Here is a 15,907-nt window from a genome sequence, read left to right on the forward strand (position 1 = left end):
ATATAACACTATGTATTATTCTACCCACCCTAATGTGTATCATACTGCTATATGTTTACTGTACAATTACGACACCATACATTACTCTGCACACTGCACCATGCCAGTGAGTGGAACGCGGTCTGAAAGTCACCGTTAACGTGAACACAATCAGTTAAGATCCGAAATGGTTTATTACGTCCTTCCAATGATTGCTAAGCCAGAATCCATCTTCTCGGTTGAAATTGTCTCTGTGTTTGTATATGTGGATCGCCTCATGAACGAATCTCTCATGATAGCCAGATGGCTTGCAGAGAACCTCTGTCTTGGAGAAGTCAATGTCATGTGAGCCCACTGAATTGTAACAGTGATCTGCCACAGCTGAGGTGTTTGTCCTACCGTGTTTCAGGTCTGCCTTATGTTCACGGATGCGGTCCGAGACATGTCGTTTGGTTTCTCCAATGTAACTGCTACCACAGAGGTAACTTAGTTTGTAGACGCCAGGGTACTGTATGTCTGGAACCACATCTTTTACAGACGGGACCAGATCACGGATTTTATGTACTGTGTTGAATCGGACCTGGATCTTGTGTTTAATCAGGATTTTGGAGATCTTTTTTGTGACCCCAGCAATGTAGGGTAAGGTGATGGTCTTGAAAGGCTCCTCAACAGGATCCTTCTTGATGGTTGGAGTGATGGCTTTGCGGATTGTGTAGTCGGAGTAACCATTAGCCTTAAGAGCTTGGCGTACGTGTTTGAGTTCACTGGAAATGTGTTCATGGTCGGAGATGCATTGGGCTCTATGATATAGAGTCTTGATGAGGGAATTCTTCTGGGATGGATGGTGGTGGGAATCCGGTTTTAGATAAGCATCCGTGTGGGTGGCTTTCCTGTAGACAGAGTGGCTCATAGAACCATCAGGTCTCCTTTTGATTAGGACATCCAAAAAGGGTAGCTTGCCATCATTTTCGACTTCCATGGTGAATCTGATGGCTGGGTGTATGGAATTGATGTGGTCGAGAAATTGGTCTAGAGCAGGCCGGCCATGTGGCCAGATGACAAAAGTGTCGTCTACGTACCTCTTCCATAAGGTCGGGCGTAGAGTGGCAGTCTGGATGGCGTCCGTCTCAAATTTCTCCATGAAGATGTTGGCTACAACCGGAGATAGGGGGGAGCCCATTGGTGTGCCCTCAATTTGCTTGTAGAAGGTTCCATTCCAGGTGAAGTATGTATTGGTTAAGCAGTGTCTCACCAGGGGGGGTACCCCAGCATTCAGTCCTTGATGAACCAAGTCTTCAATGATTGCGATGGTGTCAGGCACAGGCACCTTGGTGAACAAGGAAACCACATCAAAACTGACAAGCAGGTCGTCTGGGGACAGGGCAATCCCCTTGATTGTCGATACCAGGTCAGTAGAGTTTAGTACTGCAGAGGTGGTTTTTCCAGTGAAAGGCCGTAGGATTTCGGACAAAAAACGAGCCAGTTTGTAAGTGGGGGAGTTGATAGTAGAGACAATGGGACGAAGAGGTGTATCTTCTTTATGTATCTTTGGCAAGCCGTACAATCTTGGTGGCCTGGCTGCAGAAGGTTTCAACGAGAACTGTTTGGTCTGATCAATTAATGCGGTTGAAGCAGAAATGATGTTGTTGGTTTTGGAGACGAGGCTGTTGGTGGGGTCTCTTTTTATTTTTGTATAGCTGCCATTGTTGAGTAGTTCTTGAATTTTGTTGTTGTATTCTATTTTGTCCATGATGACAGTGGCATTGCCTTTGTCGGCTGAGAGGATGACAATGTCATCCCTCTTTTTTAATTGAGCTAATTCAAAACGCTCATCTTTGCTAATGTTGCTAGCTGGCATCTTAGCGTTTTTGAGGGTTACAGAGATTTCAGATCTTGCTACGTCTGCAGCGATGTGACTCAAGCCCTTGAGAGCTACATCTACTCGAGCAATTATATCATTAACTGGTATGTGTCTAGGTGTGACTGCAAAGTTTAGTTTTATTTTTATTATTTTATTACTTCCCTTCTACGTGACTTTACCGAAAGAACCAAGAAGATGAATCCCTGCAGTCACGAAAGCTTTAAATCGAAACGTACTTTCGCTCTTTCAAACTCCCATCCACACTTTACGTCACTCAGCTCGCATTCTTTCGCTCTCTCTCTCTCTCACTCAGACTCTCTCCCCCACACCTCCACTCCGTGTCTCGCTAGACAGAGCAATTGGGAGCGGAGCACTCCATCTCTTCCTCCAGCTCGGGACACGGCGCGCCTTGGTTGGCTGGCTTCACTCGGATGTAACGCGTCCGCCGTTTCACTCCGGGCTGCCCGCACGTATCCACGGAGCAGAGGCCCCAGGGTGACCATTTGGCCACCTCACAGTCCAAAGGTGTCTCTGCAAGGCACGGTCACGGATGTGAATGGGGATTTGACTTCTTCACCTGAATACTTTCCGGACTCCCCGGTAGCATGGGGTAGGCGCGTGACTCGTAGCCACAGCCAAGGTGGGCCTGGGAGAGGACTTTTTTTTTTATTCCGGATCACTGAGCCAACAAACCCGGGTGAAATTAAGCCCTGGGTTTGATGTAAACCCCAGATGCTGGTTGAGAAGCACGATTTTGTTTTACTTCATCGTGCCGAGTTACCAAATTAGCGTTCAAAGACCCCCGTCAGGGTGTCAGGAAAAGCCTGGATTCGATTCCCAAACTCGGGCACCTTTCTCTGTAGAGTCCAAATGTTCTCCCCCTGTTCTGCATGAGTTTCCTCCACGTTCTCCCAGTCCCCCCCCCGACCCCATATCAAAAACACACATTGTCAATCTTTACAATATCAATCTCATTTCAGATTTGTAATCATTTTAAACATAACCCACAAATTACTCATCTCGGAATCATGGCCCACCCCTACTGGCTGACTAATTCCCATCACCGAGTCAGCTGTTGAGTCACCTTGTGCCGCACAGGGACAGCTTCCCATAGGGGGATCTGTGCTCAGAAACGTTTCATTACGAGCGCAATAAAAAACGAATAGCTTTTATTAGCGTAATATATTAAATAGCCACTCAGAATTCTCCACATGCTTGATGAATAGTGTAAGGATTACAATGTTTTTTTCACTACAGTACTGTATACTTTGACCTCAGTCTAGCAGTATAAAGTAACATACACTGTGGGTATATATTATCATGATGGTTTAGATTTCAGGATTATCAGGATTCTAAAAAATAAAATAAAATGATTTTTTTATTCACACATAACACGTCACGATCATCGTCTAAGATGAAAACATTACCCAATATCATACATCCTCACTTTAACTATACAGTAGACTAAGTTAATTACAGTGAACTACCACGAATTATTTAATGCACGTTACAGATGTTAGATTGCGAAAAGAATTGCGCTCGAGAACGCAGCACGCTCTCATTACAGGGACTCGGCGAGTTTGTCTGCAACCGTATAATTATTGCCCACTTATACATGTGGAGGACACGGTCCAGTTCCCAAGGCCAGGCGCGTGGTGGAGTCTGTGTATGTGCGTGAGTTGTAACCTCCCCTGTGCCCGTGCCCACCTGTCAGCTGCTCTATGTCATTGCCCTTGGGTGGCGCCTTCTTGGAGGAGTGTGGCCTCTTGCCAATGCGGGTGAGGACAAGTCGTGCCAACGGGGGAAGTTGTTTCAGCTTGGGGTAGTAGAAGGAGTTTGCTGGATGGCTCGGGGAAGAAGACTGTTATCTGCAGAATGGAGAACAGCATGACGGTGTTCGGTTAGTCGACAGCTCAGCCCTCTTGGTTTCTATCGTATAATTGCTACGTTGCACCATTACACCACACTCTGCGCTGCGTTCGTATTGATGGTAGAAAATGTAAGAATGGCAATGTTGCCAATAAATGCTTTCTCGGGGCAGCACAATGCGTTGATTCATTGCTATCCATTCTTAATCTAATGATGCATGCGTCACACCGCATACATACGAATGCATCTTGTTTTTATTAGTATGTGTATATTTTGTGTATGAATCATTGCAGCCCTCGTACTTTCCGTTCTGCTCATGATGAAGTTGGCAACGATGGCTATGAGAGCAATCATGTGCTGATCAATGTGGTGATTAGGATACAGACGTCTATGGCAGCGGGTAACGCTAATGATGATGAGAATCACATCTGCTACACGGTAGATGGAGAAAAAGAAAAGCATCAAGAGCGCACTGTGCGTGGGATCCCGGCGTGCCTGCGTTATGGGCTCCTGTGGAATGGTGGCGTAGTTGGGCGAGGAGAAGGTGAATCCGTTATCCGTGCCGGCGTCGTACGGCTGAAGGATCGAGGGAGAGTCTCTCCTTCCAGTGCTCGCCCTCGCACAGGTTCAGGCTGTCGACGCCCACGAACCAATCCGGACTCGGCACGAGACGCACCATCAGCGACAACTGAAGGAGAAAAAATTTACCCAGTAAAAACAAAGTTTTTCACTATAAATCCTTTATATGCGTGGCGGCTAGAGTCCTCTCGTCCTCTGGCTTGAGATGGCTGCCACCTATGGGTCAGATGATTGCCTGCCACCATTAAGCAATTGGTAATTAAATATTATTATTTTTTTCCTTAAAAATGTAAAATTTTGGAAAGAAATTTTCACGAAAATAAATTGTCACGCACAACGAGTCTGTGTGCAAAATGTCAGCTCGATTGGATCACGGGAAGTGGGTTAAAAAACGACCGAAAGATTTGCACGGTCGTAAGCGCGCAAGCAAGCAAGTGAACTTAATATAAAGGATTTAAAAAGCGACAACCCGCACCTCCGATTAGCGCGGTTGGCTACGTACGGTGCGAAAGAGGTTCAACATACATATGTTTGACTTGGAATTCCCTCCCATAGTCAATTTTCCCAAGTTCTCACAACCTTGCTCGATTACTATAGCACGTGAATGAAGTGGGGCTGTTTGTTGATGACGGCTTGACGTTTTTGGATTTTGGGCCTTCGCTCAGCAGCGAAAAAAACAATAAACCACCTGGTGCCCCGTCGGTCAATATAAGTAGAAAGTAATAGAAAAGACGCAAAACGTAAATACTGCTAAAAAATAACCATGAGATAGATCAATAACTAGTAATTGTATCTATATTATGGAACTGGTATCACTGATAGAAAATAATATCGGTAAAGGTGTGTGTCTTTTAAAACAAACATCAAAGTAATGTCTTCTGAACTAAATGTTTTATATTAATAAAATATGAAATCATATGGTAAACTAATATTCATGTATGTTTTGTAGTAAAAATCCAGGCTGGTATGTATTTTTTTTAATGAAACACGACTGTCATATTAATAAACTGGTTTTAAGCTTGCTTTGAAAATATGTAAATACTATAATGAAAGTGCAATCTAGAGAAAATCTATATAGTAGTATACAATCCTGCTACGAACTGCATCCAACAGGATCATAAAACATGTTACCCATTGCGAAGTTATGGCTAAGCATTATATCTCTGGTGTCACTTGTATCCCTCTCTCAGAGACATAAATTGAATATAAATAACTTGCTGCCATTTTATCTACCGGAGACAAAAACATTTGCAGGATCACGAGAGATGACAATGGCTTGGCGAGGCCTTTATCCAACAGTGGATTCATCACGGCTGATGACAATGATGTTAATGAGACATTTCTCAAAATAACTGCCTCGGAATATAATTTGGCCCTTACTGGGGCCAACAAAGGCCAATTGGAGCCACAGGCATTGCTGATCACAGGCATTATTGATATGTATGTTGAACTTATTTCACACCGTACGTAGCCAACCGTGCTAATCGTTGGTGTGGGGGAAGGACAACAAACAAAAAACAAAACCAGTTCTAAAGAAATTCGTTTTCAATCTAGATTTCAAAGTGCATAGCTCTAGTGACTTCTTAATATCGGAAGGTAGAGCATTCCAGACGGCCGCAGAAGCGCATCTACAAAGTGTGCGATGCCGGTAACCGTCTTTGTTCGATGGCCAGCCAAAAGCCACCGCGAGGATGACTGTAGATTATACCCCTTGGTAGCTGACAACGCAGTAGAATAACGCACGCACCAAGGGCTGCTTTGCGGTGAACTCCAGCTCGGTTAAGCTCTGGCCGGTTCCGTTGGGAAGCGCTGGCGCCGAGAAGACGCCGGCCACGGCGGGCGGGCGGGCCGCGGCGGTGCGGGCCTGCGCGTGCGCGTCCACCTCTCGCATGATGCCCCACGCCTCGCCGCGCTCCGACATCTCGCGCACCCCGGGGCTGGCGAAGCGGCTCGCGCGCCACATCTGAAAGGGGCGCCCGTGCACCACCGCTAAAGGGGAAAGAGAAACCGGTGCACGGAAAGAGAGAGAAAACATTATACACTGCAGTATTTCTTTTTTGACGAACGAATTCTAAGACCTCCTTTTAGGGCCCCCAATTAGTTGAGAGGTCCTTCCCGCCGGCAGCGGTGTAAGCAAGTCGACAGCACCTTTTGCAACGTGTCTTGCGTGTCAAAATTGAGTCACAATCTAAGCGTCCCCATGTTCCTGTGGGTGGTGATTGGTGAGCCACTGGTAACGATTCTGAATTCCTATGATGGAGACCTGTTTATCCACAGAATGACCCCCGTTGACTTCATATCAGGCTTAATATTTTGACCACCGTACACCAATGCATCATCATTACATCTTCATCGAGAGGAGTTAGGCCAGGGATGCACTTCTTTTTTCGATTATTAGCTAGCTACTCTTCATAGGCTACATATCAAATGTTGTCATCACATTTTCACCAACCTGCATTGACCGGTGAGGTGAAGTATGGTCAAACAACCCCCATGACTGACATGGGGGCCTTTATCCTGCAGTGGATTTAATTTGAGAATTTAGTGGCCATGGAAGCCTATATGTACACCTCTAGAAATAAACATGTGTATACGTGATATCTGCAGATATAATAACACACTTAAGATGCTACTAAAAGGTAAATTTCGCATAGAAAATCCCAAATACAAATCACATGTAAGCAAGAGTGCATTGAAAAACGTGGGTAATCTCCCCCCTCCCCCCCAACTGCTATTTTAACCATGCAGGCACAATACTTTCATTCTCACCATTCTCTTGCCTTTATCTCGGGTTCTGTCCCAGCCTTACTTCGAACTTTTTCCAACTCCCAATTCTCACATTTCATTCCCCTCTCTTCAAGTTTACCATGCATACTAATCAACCCACAGACACGTGTAGTGCACATTATGTGAATTTACATATGAATGGGGAGAATCTGGTGGAGACAATCCTTCCTATTCAAAAGCAAGAAGAATGCGTGGTTAAACACGACAGGCAGTAATCCATGAAGAAGTTAAGATTTGATTTTCTCTAAGCGAGTTCAGCTGTTATGCATGGATGATGATGATCACTATCATGATAATCACCAGCATCATGATGATACTGTTGACTATCAGTTCATTCTAACTCATGCTGCGTTAAAATAAACTTTCATTTTCCTACCCTCAAAAGATGACCGCTCTCTTTTAGCCAATGATCTCAGCTGCATGTGCACGGGTGGCGATGATGTTGATTTACGACGAACCCGCATTCACCCACCCACAAGAGATGACCACTGAGCAGGTGGGCGGAAGAGCGGGTACTGCTTGGGGAAGGAGGTCTGGCTCCAACGGCCTGTGAACACCAGCTGGTACTTGGGGTGCCCTCCAGCAGAGCACTTGTACGGAGAGCCGGTGGGAGCACCACAGACGCAGCAGAGGCAGCAGAAGCAGGAGGCCAGCGCTGCGCAAACGGCGCCCACAGGAGGCAGCGATCTCATGCTGACCGGCGTGGCGGGGCTCTGCTTGGGGCTGCAGTGATACAATCAATGGCATCCCTTGTTTTTCGTGAAATGTCTCGATTGCGACACGGCGTGTGGGTCTGTGTTCTCGTTGTACGCATGTCACGGTGTGTTCGACACCGGGACTGAGAGAGCTGTGATGCTTTTGTTGCGTGAATAATTTGTGTATTGTGTCGATGTCGGTATTATTGAGCGATCATAGTGTAAGTGACAAATACATTGTACATTCTATACTATTTGGTTATTTTGGTAAAGTCACGTAGGGGAAAAAAAAATCACGACGTTTCGTACATCACTCGTGCCGTTAGATAAACCCATACGTCTTCTTCTTACAAGCCAGAAGTCTTGTAATTGCATGGGATCGGCTGTTTGGAATTGATGTATTCTTTCGTTCTTCATGTATTGCGATTCTGTGCCAGACCCCATGCATATCTTCAAAAGTTACCGATGCATAATCGCCTGTTTTGGGATGTTCATATTGTTCTCAATACACAGCATACATGAATTTCTTTACCGTAATTAGCTTGAGTGTCCCCCATAAAATGTAACAACATGTAAACCTGACCCACTGAGTAGTGCACCTAAAGAATTCATTGCATCCACTCGTTTACACACGAGCCTTGTTCTTACTCCCTCGTCGTGAATTGCTTTTCACTACAGTGCGATGGTTTACCAGTCGTGAACCGTGCGAATAGAAACATTTCAATGCAGCACATTCCACTGGCGCTTGGGCTCGTCACCAACCACATCCACGTGCATGCACGGCTTTAAAGTCTCCGGACGGGATGGAAACATCCAACGGGCAAAAACCAAAAAAATGAATCTGAAATGTGGCTCGCACTGTCAAGTCTACAGACACGAAAGGAAATAGCATGAAGCAAAAATGGCATTTTCCAAAGTATCCCCCATGTCCTGCAATTAGTGAGCTCAGTGCACTGATAATTCGCTTTCGCAAGCCATACACGATTAGATTAACACACATTTTCCGTTAATACTTAAACTATAACACATTGCAATATGTTGTGTTTCATTATATATATACGTATCAAACGTAGAAAACACTCAACCGACTTGAAAGTGCCCGCATGTGCAGCCATCGGTTTTACCTGTTTGGAGGGATGGGGAGGCGATGGGTGATTTTGGCTGAGCGAGGTGTGGAGCGCTCCGTCTCGCGCAGCTTTCGTGCAATTTATACCCCACGATTTGGCAGAGCCTCGTCTCCTGGGAACAAATTACGGCGCTCAACGTGCTCCTCCCCCAAAAAACACAATGCCCCGAGCCAAAATCCGCCGTTAGCCTCCACCCACCCAGCGCCCCTTCCAGCCCCTCTCACGAGTCGTCCTAGACCGACTCTCTCTCTCTCTCGCCAAAACAACTCATTTTGTACTTCACCCCCTTGTGTCCATCACCTACCCACCCCCTTCTGAAAGGACTGGTGGTGCAATGGTTACGTTACGTACGCTGGACTTCTTTCGCCCCGTACGTAGCCAACCGTGCTGATTGGAGGTGCGGGGGAAGGAGGACAAACTAAAAACACGACAAGCAGTTGTGAAGAAATTAGTTTGTCAATTTAGATTATTTAAAAGTGTATAGCTCCAGTGGCTTCCTAATATCGGAAGGAAGAGCGTTCCAGACGGCCGCAGAAACGCATCTGAAAGCGCGCTACGCATTGAGCGTCTTTGTTCGATGTCCGATCCAAACGCTGCTGTGAGGATGACCGGAGTTCGCGTGTTGGTTTATGCTCCGTGACGAGATCGGGTTTGCCGACTGCGCTGTGAACCTAGAAACCTGAGTTTGATGCCCGGTCATAGCTAGAATCAGTGGCAGTTGATGTCTGAACCAATTCTACGCTCCCCTCCAGCCTCCTTTGTTAACCGACATGCAGCACAGTGTTAGGAAGTGTGGTAGAACAGAACCAATATCTGAAATAACATGGAGAGACATTCAGCTAGCATTGGATTGAAAAAGGGCTGGAAACTGGATATGTATTACACTCAATTGCCTATACGTGGCCTGCCCATCTTCACTAATCCTACACATAAACCCATTACACAATGTACACCTTACAGAATTCCACAACATGTACTAAGTCACTTGCAGCATTATCATACCATTTTATGGTAGCACTACTGCATCCATGTTCACAGGTTGTGCTGTTTGGGACCTCTGATTATTTTTTCTCTGCACATGCTGAGCACTTCTTCAGGAACTGAATATTCAGTTCCATCAGGAACTTCTTTTTTGAATATTTGTTAGTTTTGCTCCAGTTTACTCTCGTTCCTGGAGGAACTAAATGTTCAGTTCTTGAAGAAGCTCCCAGAATATGGAGCGAAACCTCAGACATCATGTCGAACAACATGCAGCACAACCCAAAAACACATCCGTAGTAGTAGTCGCTAAGCCATCACCGGATTGTTTCTAATCTTCCTCCAGGTGGCGCTATCCATCGCCCCTAGCCGGGCCTCCTGGATAGGCACGATCCGCATCGAGCGCGACCATCCGTGAGCATCAGGTTGGACCGTGGGCGTCCTCTTGGGCGAGCGCACGACCCGTCGGGCTTTTGCTCCGGATCTGATTCAACACTCGACCCAAAGGGACCGAGCTAAGCCGGAACGTCTGCTCGAAGATGAGCTACGTGCTCGGATAGGCCAAGACGGCAGGGTCGCATGAGGTCCTCTACGTTAGAGAGATAACGAGTGCGAGATGTCACGGTGGCAGAACACACCAGAGAGCTATTGAATGGTAGCACCTCTAGTGGTTGCAGAGGTGACATGAACCCATTAGAACAGACGTCTAAAATACTGACTCTTACAAATGCGATTTGATGCATTGGCGTGAGCGTGATAATTGATATTGATAAGTTAATGGATTGTTCCACCCATGCTATTGACATTTACAAGGCAAAGGAATTCTATACATTGTACAAATATTAATGACATTCTTTTCCATATATTTGAAATATGTGCTATACAGTATTTGAAAGCACTTTGCTTATTAATGTGAACAAATTGTCATTGAGACGTCATGAACTTGTTTGTAAGCATTCTGCCATTACAAAAATGTTTTATATATATATTAAATCTAACCTGACTCACCTCAATAAAAAAAAATCATCTCTACCCCATCCACTCCAACCACATGCAAACCTCAACTGTATACTCCCTACCTCCCTTTACCACTCAGCCTCAACTTTCAACTAAAACCTCCCCACTCCTCCAATCCCTCCCTCCCCACGCCGCGCACAAGACGCCCAAACTGTTCCAGATGTTCAGAAGAAATCGGGGCAAAATAAGTAATTAAATTAATAACCGGAGTGCTATAACTATTTAACTACTACAATCACCTCTGCGATCAATTAAATTGACAGCTGCACTAATGCCCGTTCCTTTCTTTCTGATTAAAGTAGAATTATTACGATTCGTTTTTTTTTTCTTGTGCGTTTAAATCACGTGCAGCCAATGTGTAAAAAGTGGCAAAAGAAAGGCTTAATTGTAAATAGGTTAATTGCATTCCATGGCACATGTTCCATAAACATAGACACCGGTAATACACCCTGCAGATTTCCTACATCCGCTATAGCTTCCCCTGGAAAGGTGCTGCTTTTGTGACCTTTGCAGTAATGCAGTAATTTTTCCACGAAAACAGTACCACGTATATATGTGTCTAATTGATTTAAAATTTAAAGGGCCCCCCATTCTGTTTGCGTCCTTTTCTACACGTAAACCATGCCACCGACGGATCAGGTGCTCAAAACCTGTATGACCTTTGACCCAGAACATGTGCTCAACAGTCAAGTTGGCAATGCAAACAATGAATGCCATGAGACCGCACATATTGTGCGGTCTCATGGCATTTAAAAATAATGTACATTCCTGTCATTCATCGGGGATATTTTGACTGCGCATTATGCTGGTTAGTGTGGGTTGGTGAAGGAGAGGCTGCCCAGGACTGGTTCCGTTATCACTCACCACTGATTTAACCAGTGGCCATGTTTACAGTATGGGGCACTAACTACTGCACAACTGCTCCCCCCCACCCCCACCTCGTGCTATGCCATACCAGTGCAACATATTTTTTCAAAATTTCATGAAGAAATGCAATACTACTTCATAAAATAAAACTGTACAAAGTGCTGGAACTGTGTTTTACACTGGAGAAAACACGCATTGCTCGGCATGATGCTCGACATATTTGCTGCACGTGCTGAGAGTTTATTCCCATATTCTGGGAGCTTCTTCAGGAACTGGATTGTAAAATGTCAATCCCGTTGGAACTGAAGAAGCTCCCAGGACATGGTGAAGACGTTGCATATGACACCGAACAATGCTCGGTACAAACTGAAAGACACATCAGAGGTAAACTACTATACAAATACATGTTTTCGTGTTCCTCCACAGAGCTGTAAAACCATCATTAATGCAGTTGAGAACGGATGTCAGCGACTGCTGAAACAGACGCAGCTTTTGCTCTGCTGCCTGGTGTCTAATCCAGATAAGCTCAACAAGGAAAGCCTTGGAAGGACAGCTTCGTTGCCAGGTCATAGAGCACCCTTAAAAAAAATGATTGTACATTTAATTTGAATTACTGTAAAAACTGTCTGTCTTTTATGACTTCGTTTCTGGAAAGACTATGCATGCCTGATTTGTTTAACTATAACACAACTCTTTGTGTATTCTCTACTACTAATAATACATAGCATTTAATTCGACAGATTTCTATTGCTGCTGGTACTTGGCCTCATAGATTAAATTGTCATGGGTCTCAGCTTCTAGATTGTTTTCCAAACTATGGTTCTGGCATCAAAAGTGGAATGCGGCCATTGTAAATAGTAAATTATGGTGCAATTTGTACGAGTGAAGTAGGACAGTGTTCTAAAAAGAATTTGAAGATTCAGTTTCAGCAGCTGAACTGGAGTGCATTAGTATATTTCGTTTAAAAAATGGATTGCAGCTCTTTCAAGACAAAATATGGATGAATACATAAAAAATGCACAAATATGTATGGGTTTAGGTGAAAATGTTGGCACAATCATTTGTGGCAAGTTCCAAAAACTAATTGCATGGTGCCTGTTTTGTATTAGCAAGCCGTTTTACATCCAATATGGCCTTAATACTTTCACTGCTTTTACTTACAGTAGAGTCACAATAATTATAACGGCTTTGTAAAAATCCCATTGCATACAGCTCTGACAAACATTCCTTCCGTGTGACGTTTACCATTCTACCCATCAAAACTAAAATGTCATAAATAAGATTTCGTCAGTCTTTTATATAATACAAACAGGTTCGACACGACCAACATCTACCATGACCAATGCACTGCTGGATGAAGCCTCCTCCAAGCTAGTTCCCGCATACAAGTTGATCTCTTTGCCACGTTTTAATGCTATAAATGTCCTCGTTGGCATTTTCACGCCTCTGGATGTCCCTCCATCGTTAGTATGGACCACAGTCATCACCTCTTACTTCTCTTTTTTCTGCAATATTTTGCTGTCTTTTCTTGGGTTTTCTGTTTGCACTTAGTCACATATTCACTTTAAGATGTTTTTTGTTCATGTTTTTGTTTTTTGTTTGTTGCGGTTGCACCCGATTCAAGAGCCGAATGGCTCACAGGGCTATACCCAATAAATGAACTTGAACTCTTCACGGCTATTATGATCGATAACTCGGGTAAGTTCTGTCATCCATGTGTTCCTCTTTCTCTGTCTAGGATGTATCTCTCCGTGCTTCGTTGTGCACCTTTCAGACTGTGTTCCCCTTTTATTTGTCGACGTGCAAGTTCTCGATCCACGTCGTAGCAAGTAACATTCATTCAATAAAAAACGTTCTTTCTTCGGCACATTGCTTTTTCATTATGAAGTTCAGGTTTGTAAAAAAAAACACTCCAATATTACATATACCATAAACGTCATCATTTTAATAGCAATGTCATTGTCAAATTTATAATGTATAGTCCATTACAAGCCACTGCTATATGAAGGCCTTCCCATACCATGTTAGTTATAGGGGTTGTTTAACCATACTACACTATCATGTTAAGATGTTAAAACACCGAACTGAAACCGAACTGAAGGAATCATGTCTGAATTAACAACATATACTTGTGGTAAACATGCAAACAAAAAACATGCTTTCGGAGTAGATTGTCTTTGAAACGGATTGGTCCACACCAGAGACAGCTTTCTTTAGAGCCGAGTCTCAAACAGTGTTAGACCAGAGGACGCCAAAAGGCGAACAGCACAAAGACAATGCCACTCTCAGGGCATTGAGAGCTCGGGGTGAGCAGCTACATCATGGGACCTCCCAGAGACAATGCATATACTACCAGAGCATGTTTTTTGTTTGCATGTTCACCACAAGTATAATGAACCTTATGGCGGGACCCCGGGGTCCCGAATAAACAGAAGTCGAAATCGTAATGAATGAATATATTTTTGGCGACTCCGTCCCACCATGCACCACGTGGCGCGGATCGTTTTGTTGTCACGTGGTGTCCAAGCGCAGCAGCGAGGAAGAATGCGCAGCAGAGCTGAACAAGCGAATGCTGCACTCCATGCTCGGGTATGGGCAGGATCATAATTCTTATGCAAAGCTGCTCAAACTGCCTACACGACTTGAGTCCTTTATTTGTCATAACGGTATGCATAATAATACAGTGAAACTGCTCTCTTATCTTCATTATTATTTGTGACCTACCAATGTCTGCAGCCAGGATCAATCGATGACAATCCTATTACCTGCAGATATTTAACAGATGAGATGCGTTGCACCGTTAATTCCTCCGGTTTGATAATACTTCTCTTGTCCGTATGCATCTGTGCAGATAGGTTTTTATTTGTTGCGCTCGTATCAATGCGAATAAAAGGAGCGGCGACCCACTACTCTGTAGAGTAACATTGGTATAAACGCTTGTTACAATACGAACAGTGCATTGAAAACGCGTACTATTTCATGTACTGCTGACAAAGTGTGTTCACAAATCCACATTGAGAAACACGATGATTGACAGAGGGGTGTAAATATCTTTTCGATAGTGTATTTAAATAGAGGTACTGCAGGTAAGTAGTTTTCAGTTTTAAAGGCATAGTTTTACAAGACAACACTTGCCAACATCCTTCAAACCCATTGGCGAAAAAGAGCATAGTTTTTGTTTACCTTATAATATGTTTATGCGAGAGCCGGGGGCTTATGGGACCCCGGGGTGCTGCCATAAGGTTCATATTGTGATTAATGCAGACATGATTCCTTGCAAAAGGTTTCAGTTTGGTGTTTTAACATCTTAACACCTGTTTTATTGCCAGAAAGGGTCAAACCTATTATTCTTTACTTCACAATGCTTGTCAGTGTGAGTTGAAGTCAAGAGGGCCAGGAGCAGTTAAAATATCACTCCCCACTAATGTCAGCCAAGGCCAGGAATCGAACTTAGGTTATTGGGTTCATAGCACAGTGCGCTCACCACTTTATTACCACTCAACCACATCACATGCTAATGTTGTTATTACTTTTACAGCATAGTTATTTTGCAACTGCTAATTTTTGTTACTGAAAACATCCTGAGATAAATGTTAACCTTTCACAACCAACACTTATTTTTTAAAAAGTCTAATTTAGAAATTTTTATTTTTTTTAGGCGAATAAATACATTCAATGCAAGAGAAACATCCGCATCTAAATTGGGAAATAGTTAGACCTGCCAAAGATATAATTTGTCCATGCCTGTGGGGGGAAAAGCACTTATATTAAAGGTAATTTTAGCTTTCCTGTGGAACACACAAACAACCTTTTATTACCCCTATACAGCAAACATGACACTGTTTTGTGTTTCCCTACATTCCTTGGAAAACTCTGCATAAAAACTGCGATTACTCAATTTCTTGAAATGAGCTCTTTATTTCAGTTCACATATGGCTGCAATTCTTTGAGATTTCTGCTCGTGCCAAGAACAATTTGACCACTTAAGGATTAAGTTATTTCAATTAATCATACATTGTATTCTTGTCTTAAACTAAGTACGTACATAAGTAACTAGAACATTTGCATGTTTTTCACATATAACTAAAGGGTATTTAAATATATTTTACGTAATGTTTCACATCTTGAATCTTCTCATCAGTGGAAGA

At 43.8% G+C, this 15,907-nt stretch overlaps 1 protein-coding gene across 1 annotated transcript; it reads right to left on the minus strand.

The window, feature by feature from the left end:
* Window positions 1-654: 654 nt before the first annotated feature.
* LOC133343203 (spondin-2-like) lies at window positions 655-8,938 on the minus strand. Its single transcript, XM_061552640.1, is given in 7 exon segments — window positions 655-2,371; window positions 3,548-3,701; window positions 4,205-4,291; window positions 4,293-4,397; window positions 6,036-6,277; window positions 7,548-7,798; window positions 8,895-8,938. Coding segments are annotated over 6 exon segments (993 nt in total). The 5' UTR covers window positions 7,768-7,798; window positions 8,895-8,938; the 3' UTR covers window positions 655-2,186.
* Window positions 8,939-15,907: the final 6,969 nt, after the last annotated feature.

This window comes from Lethenteron reissneri, chromosome 17 (assembly GCF_015708825.2).
Source record: "Lethenteron reissneri isolate LAM-NWPU_2019-01 chromosome 17, ASM1570882v1, whole genome shotgun sequence".
Lineage (NCBI taxonomy): Eukaryota > Metazoa > Chordata > Hyperoartia > Petromyzontiformes > Petromyzontidae > Lethenteron > Lethenteron reissneri.